A 25,751-nucleotide genomic window follows, 5' to 3' on the forward strand; every position below is an offset into this window, starting at 1 on the left:
TTCAATGACCTCCAAACTTTTTAATTTTGCCAAATTTAACTTAATCAATTTGCACAAAAACGAAATCATCAATAAATTAATCAGCATATTTATCAATAACATATAGAGATCACTTTCTTTTTCACATATAATAATCATACTTATCCCAAAAAAATAAAGTGTACATTATCACAATGACATTGAATCATCTTCAGGTCTTATCTGCTCACAAAGTTATTGAGCATTTTTTTATTCTTTTATTTTGAGATAAGAAGGTACCATGCTACATACCATCTTCGTTCATTTTTTCTAAAATAAATTTAGTTGAAAATATAAAACAACTATACAGTAAATAATTTTAGACTTCGGATACTAACTATCGAGTCTTTTACTATTAGTATTTGCGCTGGAGACAGCCGGTAGTGATTGAGCAATATTGAATAGCTTACGCATGCAAAAGGACTAACGGTAAATGTATTACTAAATGTTTCATAAGTAAAATTTGTGAATTAAATTTCGAAAGTGTCATAAAAATTTAGACTCTCAACAACGATATTCAGAAAATATCAGTAAGCAAAGTTACAAATTCTCTGCCATTAGGCTGGGATGGGATGCCAAACACACATAAAGATGCCGAAAACATCTGAAATAGATATCTTAATTTTGGAAGTTTCCTTTTCACTACCTAACCTTTTGAATCATTAAGTATCTAGATTTTAAGAGCTTTCACTCTATCATCTTATTTCCTACTAATCAAGTAATAGAATATTGTGTACCTATTGTTTAGACTATAATATTTAAAAATTAATAAATACTGTTTAACTAGATGGTAAAAAATCAAAAGTTTGAAACTTTAGATACCTGTTCTGAACACTACAAAATTACCTGACAAAATTTTAGAAGTTCAGGTATCTATACTAAAACTAGTCACACCTGAGCTATAAACATTGACCTTGTCATAGAAAACAATAACACAGTACACTGCACTATCCCAACCCCACTTTTTTTTTTTTTTGGTTTGTAATTTTATTCCTCAACCCATCATTATTATAAGATTGAAATTCCTGGACCTAAACCCTTTGCTCCTTTACCTTACTTTGGAAAAGTACTTTTATTTGGGCATCTTATCATGAATGAATGGATTTAATTAACCAACCAACCCATGTGTTCCAACTACCATTCAAACCTGCAGACTCTCTTCTTGTCATAGCTGAAAGTCTTCCTCTTCCCCCCCACCTTTCTCACCATCCATTCTTCTCTCTTCTTGGCTTTCCCATTTTTGGACTTTGTGGGTACTTCTACTTAAAGAAGAGCCCAAACATATCATCTCCACACACACACACACACACTCAAATTCCCTGATCTATAAAACCTTTCCAAGCTTATTGGCTATTGTATAGTGTTACCCTATCTTTTGCATTTATTGAGATATGGCTAACTTAGATAGCTCATCTGAGAATGTTTCTACTGATTCAAGAGGTGACCATTTGCAATATATGCACTTTTCATGTGCTTTTTTGGCACACAAATACTATCAATTTTCTCCATTTTCCCATATTGGGTTTTGTTTCCACTATTTTGACATTCAGGATTTCCATTGCAGATGATAGTAGCCAAGAATCAAAGGTGGAGTTCTCAGAGGATGAGGAGACACTCATTGCTAGAATGTATAATTTGGTTGGGGAAAGGTTTGTTAGGAGCCTCACATTTCCTTTATATTTTTAACCATTACTAATAGTGGGGATTTTCTATCTTTGGGACATTCTTGCAACTAATAAGAGTAATATTGTAGCTCCCCTTTGGATGCTATTCTTATAGATTATTGCTGTGTCGATATATACACGATAAAAATTTAAGTGACGCGGCACGGGATCGGATTGAAAACTTACCGACAGAATACAATATGGTGCGTACGGGACCATACACGATACATACTAGTTACAAAAAATACATATTCACTGACACATAATGGCATGATATATTTATCTTTTTTTTTAGCAACAAAATATTTTAATTACTATTATATATCTTTATCAAATTTTTAAAATTTTATTGAGAAAATTACTTCCTAATGTAAAGGAAAGATAGTTTTGAGCTACGTCATCGACATGATCGTACCGATATTATATTAGTACTATACAAGACAGTAGATACGAACTGTATCGATTGACACTTAAATTTTTGATATACGATATTAAAGACTTAAGTAAGTTTGTGTCTGCAAAGCATCAACAGTTCATAGGAAACTGATCTTTCCTGGGGACCTAAAGCATTCCCCAATTCATCAAAGCAAGTCAAATTGAATGGCACTTTGTTGCTTCAATTATTTTTGTAAAAAATTGGCATTTTTGGAACAGGTGGGCTCTAATTGCTGGAAGAATCCCAGGAAGAACAGCTGAAGAGATTGAGAAGTATTGGACTGCAAGGTACTCCTCCAGTGAATGAGAGATGGAACTAAAAAAAGGGATCTTTAGGGATATTGTTAACTAATGTGGCTTCTCTAATTTGCAATTTCTACTGGATGTTTGGGGATCCTGGGTTCCTTTTAACTGGGAAATGTTAGGGAGAATTAGGGTTTCTGGGATGACTCTTTTGTATGAGACTTTGTATGTTGGCTTGGTGTTGTGCTCCTGGCAATAGTACATAAAAGTTATTTATCAAGGCCTTTGTGGTGGTCATGCCTTATTCCTGCAATTTTGCTCTATTTTTACAAGGATTTGGTTTGCTTTCGAGTTCAAGTTCGAGTTCGGATTCAGATTTGGTTAGCTTAAGTACAAACAAAAATATAACTAAATTTGAATATACTAGTTTTCTATTTTTATATCAATAACTGTAGTCATACTCGGTTATCATCGGCTAAATCCATTCCGTTCTGACTCAAGTTCGGACAAAATTTTGAAGATTTGTATTCATTGGCATCTCTAATTTTAAACCCACGTGAGTAAGAGAAAAACTAATTCTGAATTATTTTCTAATAAATTGATCTTTTGGATAGCAAAATTGGCTGATCCACTATATATATTTCTCTCATAAAAATAATAATAATGTTGGCTGATTCTTTGTTCTGTTGTTTGTCTCTGTTTTTCTACCGAGACCTAGTCTTGTTATGTTGTTTGTACTAAGTTTATTTTCCGAGCAAATGAAGCGTGCTATTTTTTTTTAAAAATAATAATAATAAAAAGTGAAAAAGAGAAAAACTTAAAGGCCCAAACAGGCCCAGATGAAGCACTGTGTTTCCTCGTCCCTCTCATCACTCCCCCTTCTCCAATGATGGTGAGAGTCACCACCACTAACCCTAACCCTAACCCTAACCCTAACGCTCGAATCTTCACCTCCACCACGCCCTTCCGCTTCCTCACACTCCTCTCCCTCTCCTTCCTCTTCCTCTCCCTCCTCCGCCGCCACTCCACCCTCCGATCACCGGATCCCATCTACTCCGCCCCATGCGACCCCTCTCCTTTCTCCGCCGCCACCGAAACACCAACATAGGTCATGCTCCAATCCTTTAATTTTATGTTCTATATATATTATGCTCGTGTGTTTGGCANCTCCACCCTCCGATCACCGGATCCCATCTACTCCCCCGCCTCCATCCCCTCTCCTTTCTCCGCCGCCACCGAAACACCAACATAGGTCATGCTCCAATCCTTTAATTTTATGTTCTATATATATTATGCTCGTGTGTTTGGCATAGAAATTTATTTTTATTATTATTGCTGTTATTTTAATCGTCGTCATTCATTGAATTTTTCACTTTTGCTAAATTAATCAGGAATTTATATCAAATTTCTACTTTTCCGCTGGACGAAATTTTCAATTCAATTGACTGAAATAACTCAAAAAATAAGAACAATAATGTTCAGGGAAACTCTTGTTGATTTCTTGTGCTTCATCTTTGACCATAATAATCGTATCTTACGAATAATCTACGTGGGGTCATGCGCAAATTGGCTGAACTTGATAGATCTGTTGCAGGATTTGTGGGTGATTCGCTGAACAGGAATATGTTTGTCTCGCTGGTTTGCATGCTGACAGGAGCAAGCGGTGAAGTGAAGAAGTGGCGTCCGGCGGGAGCTGACCGAGGGTTCACCTTCCTTCGGTACAACCTTACTGTGGCGTATCATCGCACCAATCTCTTGGTACGATATGGTAGGTAAGCTGCGCCGTTCGACAGCGCTCGTATGCTCATTAGTAAATTGTCTCTTGCCTTTTCCTGCCTGAGTCATGATAGGGTACCAGTTCTTGGTTGTTCTATTTGAAGCCCATGTTCATTGTTTAATCTGATAATAAATTGACTTGTTTGTTCTTAATTTCTTTTCGCTTGTTTATTTGGGGTTGAATTCTTTAATTCTGCAACAAATTTAATATCATTTTCTTAAATTCCATTTTCTAATGTGTTGTTAATATAACTTGGTAGTTTTCTATAGGAGAGTTTCTCTTAGTAAGCTTGCATCTAGTGATGATTCAATTCATGTGCGCTAGTCTCATTCTGCTATTACATTTTCCAAGTAGCGAATTTTTGCCATGGATTTTGTAGAGAATGACATCTCATTTTTAACCATTTTTATGTCCTTTGCTGAATTTTAAGATTTGAGATTTCTCTCCCTAATTTCACTATCATTACACAATCTAATTTGCGTGTGTCGGATTTTTGTTGTAGGTGGTCGGCCAGTCCTAATGGAGGTTCATTAGAATCTCTTGGATATAAGCAAGGTTATAGAGTGGACGTCGATGTTCCCGAACATACATGGGCTGAGGCAGTTCGCTTCCACCATATTCTTATATTCAATACAGGACACTGGTGATTGCCCATCTTGATAAACTCTATATTTTTATTGTTTTTCCTATCCATTATGTCAAAGATTTTCCCGGGAAACCAGCACATGCCTACCAATATAATTTAGAAGCATTAGCAGTAAAGCATATCAAATAACTTGATATTTATTGTAGTGGAACTTATTTAGGTGCTGCCAAAAGTCACCTCGGATAGTTCAAAATTTTCTTAATACTGGCATTAAGTTCTTTTTTATTCTCCTGTAACATTATTAATCAATTTTTAATCACATTTGTACTTTTAGAATCATCTGTTTCTCTTTTCTTTGATTTCTCTATATGGTTGTCACATAATTCATTTTTTTGGTCCAATGAATTTATATTCTCTTGTTGGATAAATCCATAGGTGGTGGGCACCTTCGAAATTTGATCCAGTTCAATCACCGATGCTCTTTTTTGAGAATGGAGTGCCAGTGATACCTCCTATACCTCCACCACTTGGCATGGATAAGGCTCTAAAGTTCATGGTATGGATGCTAGTTGCTTGTAATTTCTGTAGTGGAAATACTCAATTAATGTACGCTAATGAATTCATAGTTCTGTAAAAGCCTGGACACTTTTAGACTGTTTTAGTTTAATCGATCATTTTGATGCTGTAGTTTTAAATAATCGGTACATGATATGCTAGATGAATGGACATGTTGTTAGAGATGTTGCATCTGCAGAAGAAAACATCCCTGCTTCTCGAAGTATTTTACTTCTTGGGATGATATAAATTCAGTGTCAGTAAGGGGTAAAATATATCAATCCTCCATTTATATATATGCATATTTTCTAATGTTTGAACAGATATCATATGTGGAGAAAGCAGCAAGTACTAATACGATCAAGTTCTTTCGCACGCAATCTCCTAGGCATTTTGAAAATGGTGATTGGAACAAAGGTGGTTCTTGTCCACGTGTTGAACCTCTATCGCCGGATAAGGTATTACTTTTGACAAAAGCCGATGCTCCTCTATCCATGTTATATTTCGTCTCAAATATCAATATTTTTGGGGTTGAAATTCTCTAGTGAAAGGTTACATTTCTTGTAACTGATATTGTCAAATTAGGCAGAGGAGCTCTTCTCTTTGGAGAACAACGGGACAAACGTGGAGGCACGCCTAGTGAACCAGCACCTGTTTAAGGCCCTCGAAGGAACGAGTTTCCATGTATTGAACATCACTCGCATGAGCGAATTCAGAGCAGATGCCCATCCTTCGACAACGGGCGGGAAGAAGCATGTGGATTGCATGCATTGGTGCTTGCCGGGATTGACTGACACATGGAATGATTTATTCGCAGCACTTCTTGATAGTCTTTGAAGCTTAATGTCACGGACATGTGACGCTCGAGCCCTAACGATTGACCCGTGACATCAAGCTTAGTTATTCTCCGATTCTTTGGTTCTTTCTGACAGCGCTCTCGTGGTTCTCACCTTCTTCATGGCGATATGCTGAACAAGTTGCGGCCGTATTCAACCGTGTTGCTTTATTCAGCTACTGCTATTGATGCACGCCGCGAACTTTGCTGGCGGGATATCGCTGTTTGCTGTCGAGATAACTCAGCAAGAGGAATGAATATCTCTGCTAAATTTGTTTCATTTGGAGAAAATGAAGAACAATGTAATTGTCACTCCCTATGAGCAGCTCGGTGCATGCCCTGCTTGTTTGATGAGCGACATTCACAAATCATAAATCATGTACTTACTAGACTCCATGTGCAATATTTTGTTGCTTTTATGAATTGAAAATAATCTTTCGAGCTGTACTGTTGTGGAAAAGAAATCAACACCCATTTTTTCTTGGCATCAGTTACTGATAAATTTTGAGAAAGAAAATTTTTTGAGTACGAAAAAACTGCAACTTACTGGACGGTGGAGATTGAAACAGTAATTGAATGGATGGTTGGTCGCTATGGCAATTCTTTTCCCTGGAAGAGAGTGGAGACCATTCCACTAAAATTAAGTTGTCTCAAAGTAAATAAATTACAAAATAAATTTGGTGCTGTAGCTCTTGATGTCCACTTTTCCTTATTGGCCAATAATAATTTTATTTAATTGGCTAATTAGATCAACCAAGCAGTTTTCTTCTTTTTTTTTTTTCTGCTAATCGATCAAATACTATGTAAGAGGAATGAAATATGAAAAGAACGCCCAAACAGTTATCTGTTTTTTCTTTTTGACATTTACATCCAATGTTCTTTCTAAAAATCTTCCATATATATATATATATAGAGAGAGAGAGAGAGAGAGAGAGTAGAGTTACTATGCTATCGGAAGCATAAAGGGTTGGTGCTTCTGATTTTTGGGCCCTTGGATCAACTCCTTTGATTATTTTTATCTATCGGATTAATATTATTACCAAGCGCTTAATGCACGGATGAAAATGATCAAAAGGTAGATCTAATGGTAGAAAACTTGATAATAACAGGTGCTGGATGCTGTCGATAGTATAATCGTTATGATCTAGAAGCTTAACATAACGGTTGTTTAACATATATAAACCGATTCTACTCCCAAACATGCCCTTAACTTACTCTGTTATTCTTAAATCCATTCTACTCCCAAACCTGCCCTTAACTTTGCTATTCTTAAATCCTTAAATTATTTTGCCTTCTTTAGAATCCTCTTCACACGTATTTATATAATTAATAAATAACATTCTCAATTCAAGTGGCCGGCTACATCGACAAATGGAATTTTAAGCGTATATAATAAACATGTATTGTTGAAAACACAAATTTCAAAACCAAAAATTAAAAAGGGAAACCACAAACTTTGACAATTGCAAAATATGTAGTACGTGCTAACAAGTTCCTCACTAAATCTTTCATGCAATAAGATAAAAAAACAATAACCCCAATTAATTCCTCCAATCGTGCATTCCATGTACTCTCACACCCAAACTCTCTATAAGAAATGCACATGCACCACTCATTGTATGTATATACACACCAACAACAACCCAAACCCTTGTTAACTAAGCTCTCATCTTCTTCTGCGTTGACATGGGTCTCTCCTCCTCTCTCTCCATTGCCATATTCCTCCTCTACTTCACCTCCGTTCTCGCCGGCCCCGACAAGAAAAAGCCGGACTACTTGACGCAGATCGACGGCTTGGACACCGACTACTACCGCAAGACGTGCCCGAAGGCGGAGGAGATCATCAGCAAGAAGGTCAAGCACTGGATCTCGAAAGACTACACCCTCGGCGCCAGCCTGCTGCGCTTGCACTTCCACGACTGCGCCATTCGGGTACGCGACAGCCATACAATTAGTAAATTAGTGTTAAATATATTCTCTTCCATTCCTCCTTGGATCATAGGAGTTGGAATTGGTTGCAGGGATGCGATGGTTCAGTTCTGGTGAACACGACGGGGAGCGAGAGGTACGCGAAGGCCAGCAAGACGCTGCGCGGGTTCGATGTGATCGACGACATCAAAGCCGAGCTGGAGGACAAGTGCCCGAAGACAGTGTCTTGTGCCGACATACTGACTGCCGTCGCTCGTGATGCCACCCACGAGGTAACGTCAAATATAAATATTAGAAATATCGTTCTCTGATAACTTAAGTTTTTAGAGAAATGAGATTGTTTTCTATAATTTAACATGGTATCAGAGAGAGAGAGAGCGCATGAGATTCTGAGTTCGATATCATTTCGACTGATCGATGGCAGCTGAATGTGGACAGATTGGAGGCCCGTACTGGAGCCTGAAGTACGGGCGGAAGGATGGGCGGAAGTCGCTGGCGGAGGAAGCGGAGGGCGTGCCGATGGGCCGCGAGAGCGTCACCGGCCTCATCCAGTTCTTCCAGTCCAAGGGACTAACACTTCTTGATTTGGTGGTACTCTCAGGTGCCCACACAATCGGGAGATGCAGCTGCGGATCGATCCAGTACCGGATCTACAACTACACAGAGTACGGCTTGGCCGACCCGAGCATCGACCTCAAGTTCCTCAACTTCCTGCAGCGCAAGTGCCGGCAGGCGTCGGAGTACACCGAGCTCGACGCCGTCACGCCGACCATCTTCGACAGCGTCTACTACAAGAACCTGCAGCAGCGCATGGGCCTGCTGTCGACGGATCAGATGCTCTATGCCGACTCGCGCACGGGGCCGCTCGTCAAGGCGCTCGCCGCGCAGCACAACTTGTTTTATCAGCAGTTTGGTGTGTCCATGAAGAAGCTCAGCAAGGTGCAGGTTCTTACGGGAGATGAAGGGGAGGTTAGGACCAAGTGCTTTGCGTTCAATTGATGCATATATGTAATATATGCATGATGATCATACGCATGCATATGTAGATCGACGTTTCTTGTTACGTTCCTACGTGATTTGAATGTTTAAATGGCCTGCTATATATATATATATATATATACATGTAGCTTGAGTATATTGTATCGCTGTTTGGATGTTGTCTCAGAGGACTCTGCATTTTGTTCCAGAGAGGAATAATCAAATAGAACCACGCATCAATGTAAAAATATCTTCCTTAATTTTCTTAATTTGATTCGCTGAGTCTTTGTTATGCAACTATCTATTAAATAACGTAAAACAACTGTATAGTCTTAGAAAATTTAAACTATTAGAACAGTAGTTTACTGTAAGAAATACTACTTGCGCACTAAGCATGGTGGAAATTTTACTTTCATCCTTACTAGTGTAAAAATATTGGCTCTTGGATGAACAAACTGTAAAATTTATATTCATCTTTTGGATGTAAGACTCTTGTAAAAATATTAGCTTTCGATGAACAAATTGTAAAATTTATATTCATCTTTTGGGTGTGTATTATTCGATAATTTTTTTTATTTCTGAGTTCGAGATATATTGCTAGATTCAAAATAAAAAAAATATAACTTATCCATAGAGAAGCTGCGTGTTTTTGCCAAGCGCAGAAATTTAATGATAAATACTATAATATGATGGCCAATGCTGTCATCTAAAATTTTCAAAGTTGAAAAAATAATTTTCAAATGTAAACTTATATTTAGTGAACTTGACACATGTTGAATGTGGGATGAAGCTAGAGATGCAATTGCAAATGATTTCAAAATTTTGAAATTTTTTGGTAAGAAAAAAAAATAAATTATCTGCTTTATGCACTAAAAAAAATATTGTTTAGCATAAAAGTTATTTCGTAGGACTCTTGTTCATACAGTGCATGTCACTTAAGGGATATTAAATGCCAAAGTTAGAAATACAAAGAATTCCACTTAAATCTCCAAGTCAGATATTCTCCTGGGCCGTTACTATAAGAAATCTGGTAATTATGCACTGTATGAATAGATGGTCGACCGTTTCCTCTTTCAATCCACACAGCATGCATTTCGTGTTGCCGGTCCATCCTCTCTTAATCAAATTATCAGCTGTAAACCGCCTCTTCTTAAGTACAAGCCAGCATAACACTTTCACTTTTAGGGATAGGCGTAACAACCATATTCTGCCCGTTCGGGCATCCCTCGTGCCTCCGTCACGCAGGGCTGAATAGGTTGACTACACTGTAAAACATCCGTTGGTGCTCCAACGCCAGTATACACTGTCCTGGCCCTGACTAATTGGGGCATTGGAAATCCTGCTCTTAAGTGCTGTAATGCTAGGGTACACACTAGAATTAATAGTGATGTCACCACTCAGAATCGTTTCCCAGCACCAATCGTTGCTTAACCGTCACTGATTTTCAGGTTTTTATGAGGTGATAAATTAAACAACTCGGGGAACGATGAACGTAGCGTTGTTTCCCCGCTCCGACGGTCCTCTCAAAAGTCGATATTTCGTCCGTTACCCAGCTTATAAAATGCTCCCCATTTATAAATATCCTTTAGACTTAGTACTCCCTTCCACCAATAGGAAGGTGGTCTGAAAGATCGTCCATCCTTCAGTGGTCTTCTTCTACGATAGAACAAGTCGTGAATTAGTTTAGTCCACTTACTAATCGTGACCTATCAGTCGTTTTCTTTTTCTTTTTCGTCTTTCGTTGAGGCCTTGCTGCCTCACCCATATAGCTTAATTCACTTACTGAATGAATGAAGCACGTAGCACGCTACTTTTCTGTAAAAAAAAAAATTTCCAATTAAGAAACTAAAACATTTATGTGGAAAGTTCAAATACTACGTGGCAACATATAGGTACAGGAAAAGGTGCATTAAATAAACTACGTATTCATTTTACCTTCTACTATTTCCCAAGCAAAGCAATGTATGACACTCGGAGTTTCTAGACACTACACATGTCCTTGCATGGAACAATTATTATCCTTTGAATTTCTTGCTACACATTAATGTCAAGCTCTTGACTTTTTCCAAGAGCAACATCAGAACAGAAAAGGAAGAACAAAACAAAACACCATTAAAATCCATTGAGAGAACAGCTATAAACATCAGATGAAAGAGGCAATTGTTGTTTCAGTACTGGTCCACCTCTCCTTATCTTATTGATCTGAGTGGCATTACTAGTCAAAAGAGTTTGGTGTCACATCACATGTTTTGAATCTTTTGATCATCCAAATGTATTTATGTGCACTGCAGGGACTAATTAATCACACATTAATTTCACCCTAATAATCATCATATTGGGCACATATTTTTACCAGTATCTACCATATGAACAACTAAACTATATGAGACTCTTTTTATTTAGTAATACTTTAATTCTACATAGAAGAATCATTTCATCTATTTTTTTTCATAAAATTAACTTTACACTAATTTCATCCGAACTCGAAGAAAAAGTTATAAAAATGTGATGAAATATAATTTTGTTGCAACATAAATTACATTAAATTTCCATTGGAAACATCTGACCTGGCATTAAGTTTCTAGGGTCAGCTTTTATCCAACCTGTCTCTGGCTCATAAATTAAAGTACTAAATAAATAGTAATGCTAAGTCTGAGGCTTCCCACAAAAAAGGGGATTTTTTTTTTTTTTTTTTTTTTGGGTTTTGTAAGAAAAGAAAAGTCATATATGCAATTGGTAAATTCCCAAAGTCGAAGGAAGTTGTTTCTGTAGCATTTTTGTTAGCTTATATTTAATTTAATTACAATACCTTACTATATATTAATTTCTTCGCAATTACATCAAAATATTACAGTTGAAAAAAGTGTTACACCAAATATGTCTAAAACGTCTTTTTCATTAGTACGTAGAAATGTACAATCAAAAGCCCCAATCCAAGTTTTAGTATTCAAAACTTAAAATCAAGATCCAAATTATTTATTTGTCAAATATTTTACTAAATTTTTTTTTTTTTGGAGAGATAGGTAGCATGCTACCTGCACTTCGTTTATTTCATATAAAAATAAATTTAGCTAAAAATGTGAATCAACTAGAATTCGAACTTAGATCTCGGATACCAACCAGCAAGCTCTTTTGCCATTTGCGCTAGGGACGGTTGGTACCAAAACTTATTACTACTGCAGAAGCAAGACCGAACATATATAATTATGAAAAATTGCGGAATCATGAATCACCAAATATTTTTTTTTTTTTTAAAAAAACCTTTAAATACCATCCTTGTGGTTTTTATACTTCCTCACTTTAATACCATGTGATTTAAAATGTATCAATTTAGTATCCTGTGATTTTATTTTTTTTTTTTATTATTGATTTCACTAATTTTTTTCGTTAAATCAGCAGTGATAAAATTAAAACTAAAGAGTACTAAAGTGAAAATTCGATAAACTTAGGTGGAGCATATAAACTTTTTTGTATATAATTTAACGAAAAAGTTGACGAAAAGATAAAAATGAAATCACAAGATACTAACTTGATATATTTTAAAACATAACGTACTAAAGTAAAAAAGTATAAAACCATAAAAAAAAAATATTTGAAATTTACTTTTTCTTTTTTTTCAAACAAACCATAAACTAAACTTGGGGACATTATATTGGGAAGTTATATGCGGTCATAATTTCCTCCTCGTGTATCTCTCTGGCCCAGCGCCATGCCCGGGAGTCAAAGCCGCGGGAATTCTCTCCTCCCCTCTCTCACAACCCCAACAAATCCTCATAAATCCCCAACCCCTTCTCTCCCACCCACCGAAACAAAATCCATGCTTCGTTATCAACAAAAGGAAATTAATACGAAAGAAAAAGGAATGTATGAATAAATGAACGGACCGTGCCGAATCAGTTCCCATAATAACGTTGGTTGCCTCAACGTTCCGTTTCCCAAATTTAGCACCCCCCAACGGTTACATTTCCCCCTCCCATCACTCCCTCGAAACAATCCCTCATCCCTTATAATAATAGCAAACACGGCTCGATTTTTATCTCCCCATTAACCATTCCATTATTATTATACGATCTCGTTGTGTTTCTCTTTTTCATTACCACCACCACCACCACCACTACCACTATTATTATTATAACCATAATAATCGGTGCTGCCGCCGCCGCCGAATGGCGTCATCGGTGGCGAGAATGCCGCGAGAGGAATGGCGGGACCCCGGCCGCCTCTCGTCGGCAGTCTTCGGAGCCCACACCCACCACCACCACCACCACCACCGCCGTCAGTCCTTCTCTCGGCAGCAAAAGAGCGCGCTCGTCCGCGACCGCCAGCACGTCGCCATCGCCCCCGCGACGACCGATTCCAACGACCCTGCTGTTGCTGCTGCTGCTATAAGAGAGGACAAGGAGGAGGTGGATTCTCCGTCCTTCGCCTCGGCGGCCGCCGCGGAGCAGCAGAGGCAGTCGCAGATCCTCGACCGGTGGGCGGCCCGGCAGGCGCGCGGGATGGTGACGACGATTGAGAGGCAGGCGTGCGAGGCCGAGCTGTCTGCCCTCTCCACCTCCAGCCAGCCCGTCGCCGCCCGCGCCGCCTCGCTCCTCCTCCACCGCCGCCGTCGCGACCCCTCCCCCGCCGCCTCCGACTCCTCCGCCGCCAGCGCCACCACCAACAACAACAGCAGCATCGGATTCGCCGCTCCGCTCGACACCGCCTGCAATGTCCGGGCGTCCTCCTTAATCCAGATGTGGCGGGAGCTCGAGGCGGAGGCCGGGCTCGCCCCGACCCCGCGCGCCGCCGCCGCCGCGGGCGGAACCAGCGCCGTTTCCTCCGGACACTCCGCCGCCGCCGATGAACCGTCGCTGAATTCCGACGCCTGCGACGGCTCGGAGGCGTCGTCCGGGGATTGGGAACCTGCTGCAGTCCACTGTTCCAGTGCCGAAGCCGATCGCAGCAGCGGCAGCTGCAGCGGCAGCTGCAGCGGCGGCGGCCGCGTGGGATGCATAGTGAAGATGCTGACGGAGGGGAAGAAGGGGCAGAGCCCCGTGGCGCGGAGTGAGGAGGGGGAGGGCTCGACGAGGAGGAATTCGGCGTCGGCGGATGCGGGGGAGAGCGTCCGGAGCACGGCCTCGTCCGGGACGGCGCTCCGGCCGGTGAGAGGGCGCCGCGATCTCGAAGAATTGGTCGCGAGGATGGAGCGGGAGCGGCGGAGGGAGCTCGCCGAGCTGGCCGAGCGGCAGGCCGTCTCGCGGTTCGCCTTCCGCGGCCGGCTTCAGGTGAAAAAAAAGAGAGCTGTTTTTGCCTGCTCTCTTCATGAAAAGATTCTTCATTTCATCTGGTTTAGGATGTTTCATATTTTTCTCCGAAATTTGTAGTGCAATTTTAACAGAAGATGATTAGGATCCATAAAGCATTTGGTAGAATCCATAATTTATTAGTACTGATCGTCGTTGATAATGTTCCAATGGATTTTTTTTTTTCTTTTTAATATCTTGAACTTGATATTTATTGCTATAGAGATGCATTGACAAACTAAGGAACTCATTTGATAGGATGGTTTCAAGCATAACAAACATTAATTGTTTGCGAGTTGATGTTTCCTTTCAGAATTCAAAAAAAATTTCAAAATCGGAATCAAAATAAAACTCTTCTACATGAGAATTTTCAGATGAATGAGTAACAACTCGAGGGAGGAGAAAAGCCAAAGAAATTGCCTAAGAAAATTGCTGTTTCTGAAATCCTATAGTCGGTTTTCGTCCTCCTAAAAGGATAGTAGCTAGATTCTATATTATTATCTTAGAATGTATGAATTAAATCATCTGCAAGATAGAACAAGCAGCTTCTTTCGACTTAGATAAGTACTGCATGGAGATATTCCAGATTTAAAGAGCTTTTCTTCACCTATAACCTTTATTTCTCTACTGTATCTGTTTAAGTTTATTTTGCCTGATCCATGTATTATTTCCAGTCAATGCTAAGGCTCAGGTTCTTACGACGAGACGTGGCAGCCCGAAATGAGATCTGGACTCCGATTCCATCAACAACTCAGAAGCCGGAACGAAAGCAAGGCGGAGCGATCTTGTCCATAAGGTGCATTTATATCTCTTTCTTTTAATTGAAGAATGTTCGGCTTGTTCTGAGTATTGCTTAGAGCTTACAAATTTGTCAAATAGCATGAGAACCTTTAGTCTTAGTTGAGAGATTCTACAAGTGAAAATTTCTTTCTATTAGTCTTCCTCTTCGGTTTATATGTTGTTTAAAATATCTAATTTGATGCTTCTTTTGAATGTATAGAAGTACCGGTTATAAGATTAGCTGGGACCTGAATAAAAACAGAAAAAACCATGAAAATACCAAACACATCTTATGTTTATATTTGACAGTGTTTCCATCTTCCCAAATCTTAGAGAGGGGCCTCTAGTAGTGGTATATCTTTGGTGGTCTTTTATGGCAGTGTCCTGTCACATGAGTCTCTGAATGCAATGTAGACCTTCACAATAAAAATTACAAAATCTTCCTATACCATATGTTTGTTGATTTACTGCTGTGCCTACTAATATCTCCATCCTATGCGTGTAAGATATTAGCATGTTTCTCTTCTAAAGCAATTTGTTCATCAGCTGTACCCAAGAAATCTAGCAAAATGCTTGAAAAAATACTCGTTCGTCTCATCCGGCTCGACTTGCTTGTCTTTTTCTTCCATTCTTCAATAAATAAAATAAAATAAACAGAAAACATGTGTTTTGCTTGACTGGCACCAGGCAGAGGTTCGATCTTCGGGTGCAACACCAAGAAACTAGCGAAGCACCAATTGAACAAAGTTCAAGCAGTAGTGCACTTGTTGAATTCCCTACTGATTCTGAAGGCTCAGATTCCTCACCATCATCTGTTCAGAGGACTGCTGATAACAATCAATATCAGGAAGATTCCTCCTCCTCCTCCCAAGATGAACGTGAAAGCACGTCGCCTGGCCTCCACTCGGCATCCTCTGCAAGCGATGATCTGCGCGAAGAATGCCATAGTCCTGATGGCTCTTGGGATGAAAGGAGCTTATGGGTGAACAGTCTTGATTGGCAGCAGTCTATGGATTCCATAACTCCTCATAGCTGGCAAGGAGAGGCTGTAACCGAGGCACTCGAATCTTCCCAACACAGCGGACATAATGACCGTCCGTGGTTATGCGATTCGCCCAACTCATGGAGAGCATTGGAAGTTAGTAGACAGCAGATGTTTCACAATTTATTTGAAAACTTATCTGATAATATTGAGATCCGTGAGCTTCTAGAGAGGTAAATTAATATCCTTTGCATACATAGATTTCTCTGCTTAATTCTTACTGTTTCTTAATGTGGTTCTTACTCCAATGTGGCAAATAGTTGATCGACATATAAATTTTTGAGATTTCATGAAGACGCTACTTTGAGGCAGCGCCTAACTGTAATTGATTCGGTGCATCCTCTTATTGTTCATGCCTCTTAGTTCTCTTGAACTTTAATTGGAAATTTCAGGAACTATTATTCCTAGAGAAATAGCTAAAACCTTGGCTTTGTTTTAGTTGATAAAACTAGATGGGAGTTTCATCAACTAGTATCTTTTTGTTCTTTTTGTGTGTGTGTGGACGGTGATCTCTTATATCTCCAGCATATATAGCTCGGATTCCAATCCTTATATTTGCAATGGATTTAACCAATATCTATGCATGCTTGCATTGACACATTACTTATTTTGCAGGAGAAGGGTTTCGACTTCCCTCGCCAGTGACTTTTGTGGCAAAATGAACCAGTTGATCTTGTCATTTTTACACAGACAAGGACAACAACAATATCATGATAGCAATAATTTTACTGACTACTATGAAGAGCAACCATTTTGGAGATCAAATGATGAACTCCAAAACAACGATCTAGTTGCATCTGCCTCATCATCATTGGTACCTTTATCATATCAGACATTTTCCAACCCAAACAGTCAGCGTCATGCTTCATTAACGCCCCATGTTCCCCAAAATCTGCTAGTAAGTTAAATTCTGTTATCTAACTATATATATATATATGATCGACATAATTCATGCCTCCTCTGAAATTCTAATCTCGAATGTGCCTATTGGTTTTACTAAATTGGTAGGAGACGGAAGCTATGCAAGATATGAGAAGTGATATGGCGCAAATCCATCAAGAAATAGGTGAACTACGAAAGTTGGTAGAGAATTGCCTAGAGTGGCAGGCCAGTCTGCAGCAGTCTATCAAGCAGGAGGTTTCTGATGCAGTCCGTCAAGCAGGTGTGTGGTTTTCACAATAGTAGAAAACTACTGAATGAATTTTGATCTCTTTGTTTTCTAGTAATTGTAATCCATTTAAAAATCAAAGGCATCCTCAAATGAGGCTGAATTGTTTCAGTTTCTTCATCAATTTCTCGTATTCCTTACTCCGAAACTATATTCTGGCATTATAGTTTTGCACTATGTTGAGACATTTGTACCTCGAAAGGAAATAACACAAATATTTGTTGCCCCATAAATGCCAGTTGCCGCAGTAAGTTTCCCAAGCTCTTCTAATCCAACAAACGGAAGGAAAGGAAGCTGCTGCATCTGCTGCGAAATGCAAGTTGATTCACTACTCTACAGGTACCAACTTTTGGCTTTCAAAGCTTCTGTTATAAGTTTAGTATTTATGCTTCTTGTTCTTTCGTAAGTGCTACACTTCTCCCTCTTTAAGAACTCAATAAATTCTCCTACTAATAATGTCTGAATTTCAGAAGATATATGCATGTGTTGAATTGTGATTAAATTAGCTCTTACTGATTGAGATACATGGGCGATTGTTTTAGGTGTGGGCACATGTGTACCTGTTTCAAGTGTGCCCATGAATTGCAGTGGAGCAGTGGGAAATGTCCAATTTGTCGCTCTCCAATTATCGATGTTGTTCGTGCATATCCTAATTCATAAGTTTGATACTCATAATGACCTTGTGTTCTTTTGAAATGTGCAAGTTAGTGGCCCTAATATTAAAAAAAGGGTGCTAATTTTTTGTTAGCCTTGGTATATATGCATATAAAGGCACTATCAGTTTGACCAGTGTAAAGATTTGCATACAACTAAACTGTAAATTTATAGAAGAATTCTCATATTGATATGTAATTATGGTATTGATAATGGGAATAAGTTTACTCTTTATTCAGGCTTCAGCATTATCAATAGAGAAAAATGAATTTTGTCATTTGTGACATTGAAATATGATTATTTGTTCCAAACTACACATCCAATTTTATATGCTTTATGAGGAATTCTTATGCTGTCGGTAGTGAAACACATTATTCATGGCAAATTAAATGTATACTCAAGATTTTTATTGCAAGTATATGATAGTTCGGGATCATCGGCTCGGCGTAAAGCAGATATAAATGTAGTTATCCTGCACCAGGCTTATGTTCCATTTTGCCTTCTTGGAATCTAAAAATTACCTCTTTAATCTAATAGAATCAGCAAGCTAATCATATGATAGTGTTACTGAGATGTCATTTAGGCTTGTGCAACATGGAAAAATAAAAAAAAATCCCTTGATAGCAAAATTCACAAGTTTGAAGCTTCTGCTTCTGGGCCTCAATTTCGTATTTCTACTTCTAGCAACAGCAAAAACTTCAAACTTTTTCAATTGTCGAGTACACAATTACAGGTAATTTCAACTGAAAACAGAAGCAAAAGCAGGGCCAGGGAGTATCTTTCTCAATGACACACCTACTTGTGTTAATCACACATGTAACTAATGCAAGCTTAACACTTATTCTACCATTCCTCTTCTTCTCCATGTGTGTAAGTATATAAATGTCAACTCCAAACTACCACTGTTGCAGGACACAGCAATCAATATAAAATACTTCTGATAACACGCACGCCACTTCAAATTAAAGATCCACTGTTTTTACACATGCTCATTGAAAAAGCAATGCAATGAGACATCTGATCATGTTCCAAAAAATAAGCATAGAAGAAAAGGAAAAAAAAAAAAAAAAAACACTAGAAATCCGCTGCATGAAAAGATTTCATGGTATTCGTTGATGGATCAGATAAAAACATCGAAGAAAAAAAATTATCATGCACTCTGCGCTTCCAAGAACGCGTTGAACTCCGCTCTAGCCTTCCGCAGCCTTGGTGTGATGCACACAGCAGAAGGCGACGGCGAATGCGAGGATGAACCGGACACAGAGGCTCTGCCACGGCGGTTCGAGAATTCGTGTGATGACTTGCCTGGCGCCAGACGGGACGTGCTGCTCTTCTTCATGCCCCCCTTCCGGTCGCTGTCGAAAAGGAAAGCCGTCCTGACCGGGGAATCGGTCTCATTGTTGCTGCACCGGATAAGTTCCATTGGCAGATCGAAGAAGGATCCCGAGCTTTCGACTCCAAAGTTGTCTATTAGGATACCAGGAGAAGACCACGACGCACACTCAAACTTCTCTAACGAAAATGCTCTCGAAATAGTACTTGCTCGAGGTTGATCTTGCTCGTGACTTCTGCTACTAGTCGACAGTTGCACCGGCTTCCTTTTGGAGAAAGCTGGCAAGTACAAGCACAGGGCGCCGCACTTGAAGTTGTCGTCGTCGCCACCGCCGTTGATATTCGCTCGTGTAGGAGGAAAAGGAAGTTCCTTATAGTAGCTTGAGTTCTCGGCCGATTCATCAATCAGCAGAGATCCGCTGCCGTACCGCTGAGTGCTGGGCTTCCTCGATAGGATGTCGAACTCATCAGCCGGCACAGATGACCTCCCCTCCCTGCATGACTTGCTCCTCGAGAGGGACGTAGCATTCTGCTTGGGAGCGAAGCGTGACAGTGCCACGGATTGCTGGCGGGCCAACGGGTGTGCCTGATTCGGCGGCTCATTCCATTTCTTGACGGCCTTGGGTGCCACCGAGCCGTAATACTGGGGAGACGAGGTCGCGGAGCATGGCAGGCTGGCGCTGACGAACTTGGGCTTTCGGAGGGGCGGCAGAGCCGTGGAATGCACCATGGAGACGGTCGAAACTACAGGGATCGATACGGGCTCATCGTTGAGCTGCGGCAGTTCCCTCAATGATAAAGGATCCACAGCAATTTGCTTCTCGATCTCCGGTGGGGATGGAGGGTTGTGCAACTGGCAGAAATCGGCAGCTTTCTCGCTGCACGGTTCTTCATCTTCTGGGAAGGTTTCAGAACCTTGTGAAACAGGATCTTCTTCACAAGAATGCATGATTAATCCAAAAGTGGCAGATAGGGAAAAAAATGTGAGGATCCTCTCTTTATATACTTGGAGAAAAGTTGGTGTTGACCTTGTGGGAATGGTGGAGGGCACGGTCCGTTGTTAGTGTTCGACATGTTCATCTTAGCTGCTTGGCTGATGACCTTTGCAGATTCCTCAAATAAAAAAGAAAAAGTGTGAGACACCACTTTTTGATACTTTAATATCCATGAGGACTATGTTGGTAATATAATACAAGATTTCAATAACAAAGTGCTTAGATTTTCAGCTTCTGCTGCTAAAAGATAATAATACTGTTCTTAGTACTATGATTAAGATATGGAGACATGCATACCTGTTCAGGATGAAAGAGACTAATTGCGATGCCACACGCATGGGCTATCTGATTCGCTCTTTGTATAAACAATCAAGCATCTGCACATGTGGCGCGAGAGCTTTAGATTATGGATAGATGATGATTCCATAATGATAACAACATTTAAGCATAATGCAAACAAGTTTTACAAAAAAAAAATCTTGATAATAATATGTGCTGGGTGGAGCCAGAGAAAGCAGACAAAGTATCTCTTATTAAAATCAAAAGATTTCAAGTATAAGTACAGCACCTAGTTGAGGGAAGAGAAGGAAAACAAAAAGAAATAAAGAAAAAAGACTTGGAGATTATTCATACAGAAATATGAGCATAATACATTAATTCTCCCTATTCTCCCTTGAAAATTCACATTGAAACAGACTACCTTTGATGCTAATAGGAACAAAAAGTTTGAAGAGATCAGATAAAAGAAAATACCAAAATGTAGCTATTAAAAAAAAAAAAGAAGGAAAGTTACTGAACAAATAAATAAGTAGATACTATGAGAGCAAAGATTCCAAATGAACAAATTGAAACTCAAAAAAGATCATTTGATTCTTCAAGAATGAGGAGCAAATGGTATCAAGAATATCCAAAACAATTGGATGAATTGGGTTCATAATTGTTACTGGCGTAGCAGTTGATAAAACAATACAATAATATTCACTTCGATGAAATAATTTGATCTTAACACTGCTCTTCTTTATATATCAGTGAGTTGGTCTGAGATTTCTTCTGGGCACAGGCATCTTAGGTAATTAAGTTGAATGTCCTTCAATATCTTCAGGATTTTAATGTTAGGTGCTCATTTTGCTTTCAGCCGAAAGGAACATACAAAATGGTGACCAATACCATAGCTGGGGGTCATTTCTCTACTACTGCTACTCTAGTAGCCACATTTGCCATCACAACTACTACTCGGAAAATGTTAGGTCTCTTAGCAGCTATATCAATAATAATTGATCCATCTGTGGATAGAGATGTGCGACACCTACTTTTCCTTGTGTTACAACCTATCAGCAGACAAGAAAATGCAAGAGGAACAAAGGACTAAATAAACAATTCTTCTGCTGCCTATTAGCATACAAGAAAAGGCAAGAGAAAGAAGGACTAAATGAACAATTCTTCTGCTGCTTAATGTGTTGAAGATATTGCTGGTTCTTTGACAAAACTCTAAGTAGATTGATAGCCACTTGTTAAGCCAAGAGGTAATACAATATTTAAGAGGACAATAAAAGGCAAGGTCAACAGAAAAAGCCTATGATATATGCTTCTTACAAATTGATCATTAATTTTCTCAGCAAGTAACCGACAATCTGATTATATCAAAGCGATACCTCTACCAGTTACACTTTTCCAGATAAGGAACAATGCATCTGTACTTCATTCCAGTTACACTTTTCTATTGGATCGTAGCTGATCACTCAATAGAAATTTTTTTTAAAAAAAGGGCATCAGCAGCAATGTAAACAAACTTATCACACTAGCTCTGCCGACACATAGATGGTCGAAAAGACGGGTATGACAAACCTAGCCTCAAACAAACTACCATCCGCTGTGCCTCAACAATTAAATTATCAAAATATAACACAACTTTGTGCATGTCTAGGCAACAACACAATAAAAACAAAGATAACAAGCATGATATATTTATGGATCAAGTCATAAAAAGCCCACATCACAGTTCAAAAGTTGTATGACAAGTACATGATAAACCAGAAGAATATCATCGGTTCAATGTTTCTGCATTAACTTTATGTACTATTCACTCTATACCTCATCCAAAACTTAATTAATGATTCTAACGAATCTCAACAAACCAAGTTTGTTATCGTATTTATTTGCTTACTTCCCGCTGATGTACATCTGGTTAAGAACATCTCAAATCCCATAATCCTAAATGTGATGGATTTAAATTTCTCCATAATTCTAATTTAGTCCTTATTTGCTCTGCATTTTAAGGTGGAAAATTGCATAGATGAAAAGGTAGGAATATGGCACATTTCTTTCAATTGATCAATAACTCCACCGACTTGTTGATTAGCCAACTAGCTCAACTAGTCTGGCACTTGATTCAACCACAATCTTCAGCTTGTGCTGATCGGTGACCAGGCAGAAAACCGAGCTCACCTTACCCAGTCAGACAGAAAAGCAACTATCAGATGTTAGACTACATCACAGATCCTTCAGATTTTTAAATACATGGTGATTGAGACGAAAATATTTGGATCAGTAATTTCAACCTTGATGGTTCATCCACAAGCAGCTCAACTGATTTAGAATCTGTTGCTCCTCGATTAGCAATGGAAGTGTTGTTGGATCTTCAATGAGAGGCGATTCTTTGAGCAGCTGCTCCTCTTCTTTACTTTTCAACTGCCAATTTGGGGTTGAAAATGGTTTGAGCAATCAAAGGGCTCAAAACTCATTTGTTTCAAATGATTAAAACCTTAAATCATAATAAGAATCAAAATTAACCATAACCGTATTCCCCTTCTGCCGCCAACCAACTACAACCCTGTCTACTTGCCACACCCGTCTCAACTTTCTTCTTTTGCACTTTGATAGCACTATCCAATCTCCCCATCTCCGCATAAACTTTTGCCAACAGTGTCTGGAACCCACTTCCCTTTGGTTGGGGCTCAAGTAGATGCTGCATAGCATATTCCGCCTCATCAACATTCCCATGTATTCTGCAAGCGCCTAATAATGTACCCCATATATTCGTACCAGGCCTTAAAGGCATCATCTTAATAATGTTCATCGCCTCATCAATATTCCCAGAGCGAGCCAGTAAATCGACCAGACATCCATAATTTTCTTTCGCTGGTATAATCCCATACTCTCGAGTCATCATCTCGGAGTATTTTAGACCTTCCTCCATAAGACCAGAATGGCTGCAAGCAGAGACAAGTGCCACGAAGGTGATATGATCTGGATCCACATTGCGCTCGTCAACCATTCTTTCAAACACTCTGATCGCACTGTGACCGTTACCTTGCTTACCATAACCGTCGATCATCGTTGTCCACGATACAACGCTCTTTTCAGGCATTCTATCAAACAGATGTTGCGCCAAATTGATCTTCCCACACTTGCAGTACATCTCCAAAATTCCGTTCCCAACAACAGTCTCTCTACCTAAACCAAACTTCACGGCATAGCAATGGAGTTCCTTCCCGTGAAGGAGCGACACAGATTTACCACAAATTGGAAGAACAGTTGCCATTGTCACAGAGTTCAATGCTACTCTATTCCTCAAAGCTCCACCCATCAATCTGATCATAGACAAAGCATCATTCACGCGATCGTTCGCCACATGCTCGGCTATCATGGCATTCCACATCGGGGTCAAATTAGAACCCAAAACCCTTCCATCACTTTCCATAACACGACAAGCATACGCCAACGACCCGCACTTGCAATACATGCTCACAAGAGCGGTTGACACAAATACGTCGGGCTCCGACGGCCGCCTTCTAATCACAGCACTATGCAGCTCCTTCCCATGCAACAAGCTGGGAATGCGCGCGCATGCGGTGATCAGAGTGGTAAGAGTAACAGCATTCGGAACTTCAGAATTGGCGAGCGTCATCTCTCTGAATGCTTGCAAAGCAGCAAAATAATCATTATTCTGCACATAGTTCGCAACGAGCGACGACCAAGCGACGACACTCTTCGCACGCAAGAAGCAGAAGGCCTTCATAGCGAGGCCCATGCACGAGCACTTTCCGTACATGTCGACCAAAGCCGCACCAATGAACGCGTCGTCGTCGGCTAACATGCCGATCTTTACGGCGTACGCGTGGACTTGTCGTCCGAGCGCGAGATCACGCAGCTTCCCGCAAGCGGAGAGGGCGCTTGTAATAGTGTTGGATGCGCACGGTGCACTGCGCGCCTGCGCTATCATTTCGCGAAACGCTTGCAACGAGCATTGCACGCGTCCGTTCTGGGCGAGGCCGGCGACGACGGCGGACCAGGTGACGGCGTTGGGGCGCGGCATCAGGCTAAAGAGCTTGCATGCGGCGTCGCAATCGCCGCAGCGGAATAAGGCGGAAATGGCGGCGTTCCAGGGGAGGGGGTTTGGTTCGGGCATTTCGTCGAGCAGGTGGTGGGCGTCGGGGAAGGAGCCGCGGCGCGCGTACGCGGCGGCGAGGGAGGCGCGCAGGGAGGGGTCGGAGGCGACGCCGCGCTTGGCGGCGGCGGCGTGGGCGGCTCCGATGACGCGGAGATTCGGGCATGAGTTGATGAGCGGTATGAGATAGGCCAGAGTCATTCTTTGCCATTCAACTAGTGTTCACACGTATAACTTAATTATAGATTATTATAATCTTTTTAAGAAAATTATTTAGTTGTCGTTTGTTTGTAAAACAAGGACCCAAAATAAAATAAAATAAAATAAAATAAAATAAACCTTTTCACTGAGAAAATTAATAAAAAAGCTTGTTAGTGTAGAACCATTCTCGGATGATGCAGTAAACGGATTTAAAAGATAATGATAACAATGTCTGTCACATCCTCAACTACGGGTAATTGTGAAATAGACTCAACTTTTAATTTCTTTTATTAACATTTTTTAACTTCTATTTTTCCAATTTAATTTTTCAGTATTAGTACAGTTAAAATTTTAGTTGAACTTTATAATTTAACTAACAAATTAGACAAATTTTATAATAGTGAATAAAATTTATAATGTAAATTTTTAGTTAAAGTTTATAATAAATTAAATAAATAAAAAAAGGGTTAAATTATAATGGTTATACTCAAAGGAGCGATGATTCAAGCTGTAAATTTTAACTTATTATAATTTTTCGGTCGAATAGTATATTATAATTAACTTTCATAATATAATTTAATCGACAAAATATTCAAGTGTCAATATTATGATAGATGATAGAATAATAATTAAGATAGCACATGAATTTTATATTACCTCTATATAAATATTTTGCAAACTAAATTAGATTGTAAAATTTAGTTATAATAATTAATAAAATTTAAATAAAAATTATAATGAATTATAATTTGAAATTAAAGCGTCATGTAATAGCACAGAAAGATACATATATAGTTGAAATATTTTTGATTGTATGGAATTAATATTTATTATTAACTTTTCAATCCTTAAATGCGTGGGATTTAGTGAGTTATAGTAGAATAATA

General features: G+C 39.5%; 6 protein-coding genes across 7 annotated transcripts; 4 read left to right on the forward strand and 2 right to left on the reverse strand.

Moving 5' to 3' along the window:
- LOC109714824 (transcription factor RAX1-like) lies at positions 1,410-3,468 on the forward strand. The gene is made up of 4 exons (XM_020239532.1): positions 1,410-1,458; positions 1,583-1,667; positions 2,337-2,405; positions 3,162-3,468. Exons 1-4 carry the CDS (start codon positions 1,410-1,412, stop codon positions 3,466-3,468), a joined length of 510 nt encoding a protein of 169 aa, XP_020095121.1.
- LOC109714859 (protein trichome birefringence-like 13) lies at positions 3,437-6,560 on the forward strand. Its single transcript, XM_020239578.1, has 7 exons — positions 3,437-3,468; positions 3,955-4,132; positions 4,640-4,780; positions 5,159-5,279; positions 5,602-5,736; positions 5,864-6,123; positions 6,174-6,560. The coding sequence occupies exons 2-6, from the start codon at positions 3,984-3,986 to the stop codon at positions 6,113-6,115; spliced, it is 798 nt and encodes a 265-aa protein (XP_020095167.1). The 5' UTR covers positions 3,437-3,468; positions 3,955-3,983; the 3' UTR covers positions 6,116-6,123; positions 6,174-6,560.
- Positions 7,731-9,312, forward strand: LOC109715700 (peroxidase 7). The gene is made up of 3 exons (XM_020240823.1): positions 7,731-8,045; positions 8,135-8,314; positions 8,481-9,312. Exons 1-3 carry the CDS (start codon positions 7,800-7,802, stop codon positions 9,039-9,041), a joined length of 987 nt encoding a protein of 328 aa, XP_020096412.1. The 5' UTR covers positions 7,731-7,799; the 3' UTR covers positions 9,042-9,312.
- Positions 12,732-18,226, forward strand: LOC109715454. Its single transcript, XM_020240454.1, has 7 exons — positions 12,732-14,287; positions 14,980-15,101; positions 15,773-16,300; positions 16,743-17,025; positions 17,136-17,289; positions 17,535-17,634; positions 17,838-18,226. The coding sequence occupies exons 1-7, from the start codon at positions 13,187-13,189 to the stop codon at positions 17,953-17,955; spliced, it is 2,406 nt and encodes an 801-aa protein (XP_020096043.1). The 5' UTR covers positions 12,732-13,186; the 3' UTR covers positions 17,956-18,226.
- LOC109714825 lies at positions 19,100-20,230 on the reverse strand. The gene has a single exon (XM_020239533.1). It carries the CDS (start codon positions 20,228-20,230, stop codon positions 19,100-19,102), a length of 1,131 nt encoding a protein of 376 aa, XP_020095122.1.
- Positions 20,231-25,113, reverse strand: LOC109715455 (pentatricopeptide repeat-containing protein At2g13600-like). Of its 2 annotated transcripts, XM_020240455.1 has the most exons (3): positions 22,835-25,113; positions 20,574-20,653; positions 20,231-20,394 (listed from the first exon to the last, which is right to left on the reverse strand). In XM_020240455.1, exon 1 carries the CDS (start codon positions 24,862-24,864, stop codon positions 23,062-23,064), a length of 1,803 nt encoding a protein of 600 aa, XP_020096044.1. In that variant the 5' UTR covers positions 24,865-25,113; the 3' UTR covers positions 20,231-20,394; positions 20,574-20,653; positions 22,835-23,061. The 2 variants fall into 2 exon arrangements, with proteins under 2 accessions (XP_020096044.1, XP_020096045.1); XM_020240456.1 differs by lacking the exons at positions 20,231-20,394; positions 20,574-20,653 and adding an exon at positions 22,213-22,721.

The sequence above is a fragment of the Ananas comosus genome, linkage group 9 (genome assembly GCF_001540865.1).
Source record: "Ananas comosus cultivar F153 linkage group 9, ASM154086v1, whole genome shotgun sequence".
NCBI classification, from domain to species: Eukaryota; Viridiplantae; Streptophyta; class Magnoliopsida; order Poales; family Bromeliaceae; genus Ananas; species Ananas comosus.

What these genes read in the sequence shown, in the direction of transcription:
- LOC109714824 (XM_020239532.1), top strand. Translation starts at nt 1,410, where the DNA reads ATGGCTAACTTAGATAGCTCATCTGAGAATGTTTCTACTGATTCAAGA. An exon ending in TGTTTCTACTGATTCAAGAG is followed by an intron (nt 1,459 to 1,582) that starts GTGACCATTTGC and finishes TTTCCATTGCAG; the next exon opens with ATGATAGTAGCCAAGAATCA. An exon ending in GAGAAGTATTGGACTGCAAG is followed by an intron (nt 2,406 to 3,161) that starts GTACTCCTCCAG and finishes AATAATAAAAAG; the next exon opens with TGAAAAAGAGAAAAACTTAA.
- LOC109714859 (XM_020239578.1), top strand. Translation starts at nt 3,984, where the DNA reads ATGTTTGTCTCGCTGGTTTGCATGCTGACAGGAGCAAGCGGTGAAGTG. An exon ending in ATATTCAATACAGGACACTG is followed by an intron (nt 4,781 to 5,158) that starts GTGATTGCCCAT and finishes ATAAATCCATAG; the next exon opens with GTGGTGGGCACCTTCGAAAT. An exon ending in ATAAGGCTCTAAAGTTCATG is followed by an intron (nt 5,280 to 5,601) that starts GTATGGATGCTA and finishes ATGTTTGAACAG; the next exon opens with ATATCATATGTGGAGAAAGC.
- LOC109715700 (XM_020240823.1), top strand. Translation starts at nt 7,800, where the DNA reads ATGGGTCTCTCCTCCTCTCTCTCCATTGCCATATTCCTCCTCTACTTC. An exon ending in TCCACGACTGCGCCATTCGG is followed by an intron (nt 8,046 to 8,134) that starts GTACGCGACAGC and finishes AATTGGTTGCAG; the next exon opens with GGATGCGATGGTTCAGTTCT. An exon ending in CTCGTGATGCCACCCACGAG is followed by an intron (nt 8,315 to 8,480) that starts GTAACGTCAAAT and finishes GAATGTGGACAG; the next exon opens with ATTGGAGGCCCGTACTGGAG.
- LOC109715454 (XM_020240454.1), top strand. Translation starts at nt 13,187, where the DNA reads ATGGCGTCATCGGTGGCGAGAATGCCGCGAGAGGAATGGCGGGACCCC. An exon ending in CCTTCCGCGGCCGGCTTCAG is followed by an intron (nt 14,288 to 14,979) that starts GTGAAAAAAAAG and finishes TATTATTTCCAG; the next exon opens with TCAATGCTAAGGCTCAGGTT. An exon ending in GTTGATTCACTACTCTACAG is followed by an intron (nt 17,635 to 17,837) that starts GTACCAACTTTT and finishes CGATTGTTTTAG; the next exon opens with GTGTGGGCACATGTGTACCT.
- LOC109714825 (XM_020239533.1), bottom strand. Translation starts at nt 20,230, where the DNA reads ATGCATTCTTGTGAAGAAGATCCTGTTTCACAAGGTTCTGAAACCTTC.
- LOC109715455 (XM_020240455.1), bottom strand. Translation starts at nt 24,864, where the DNA reads ATGACTCTGGCCTATCTCATACCGCTCATCAACTCATGCCCGAATCTC.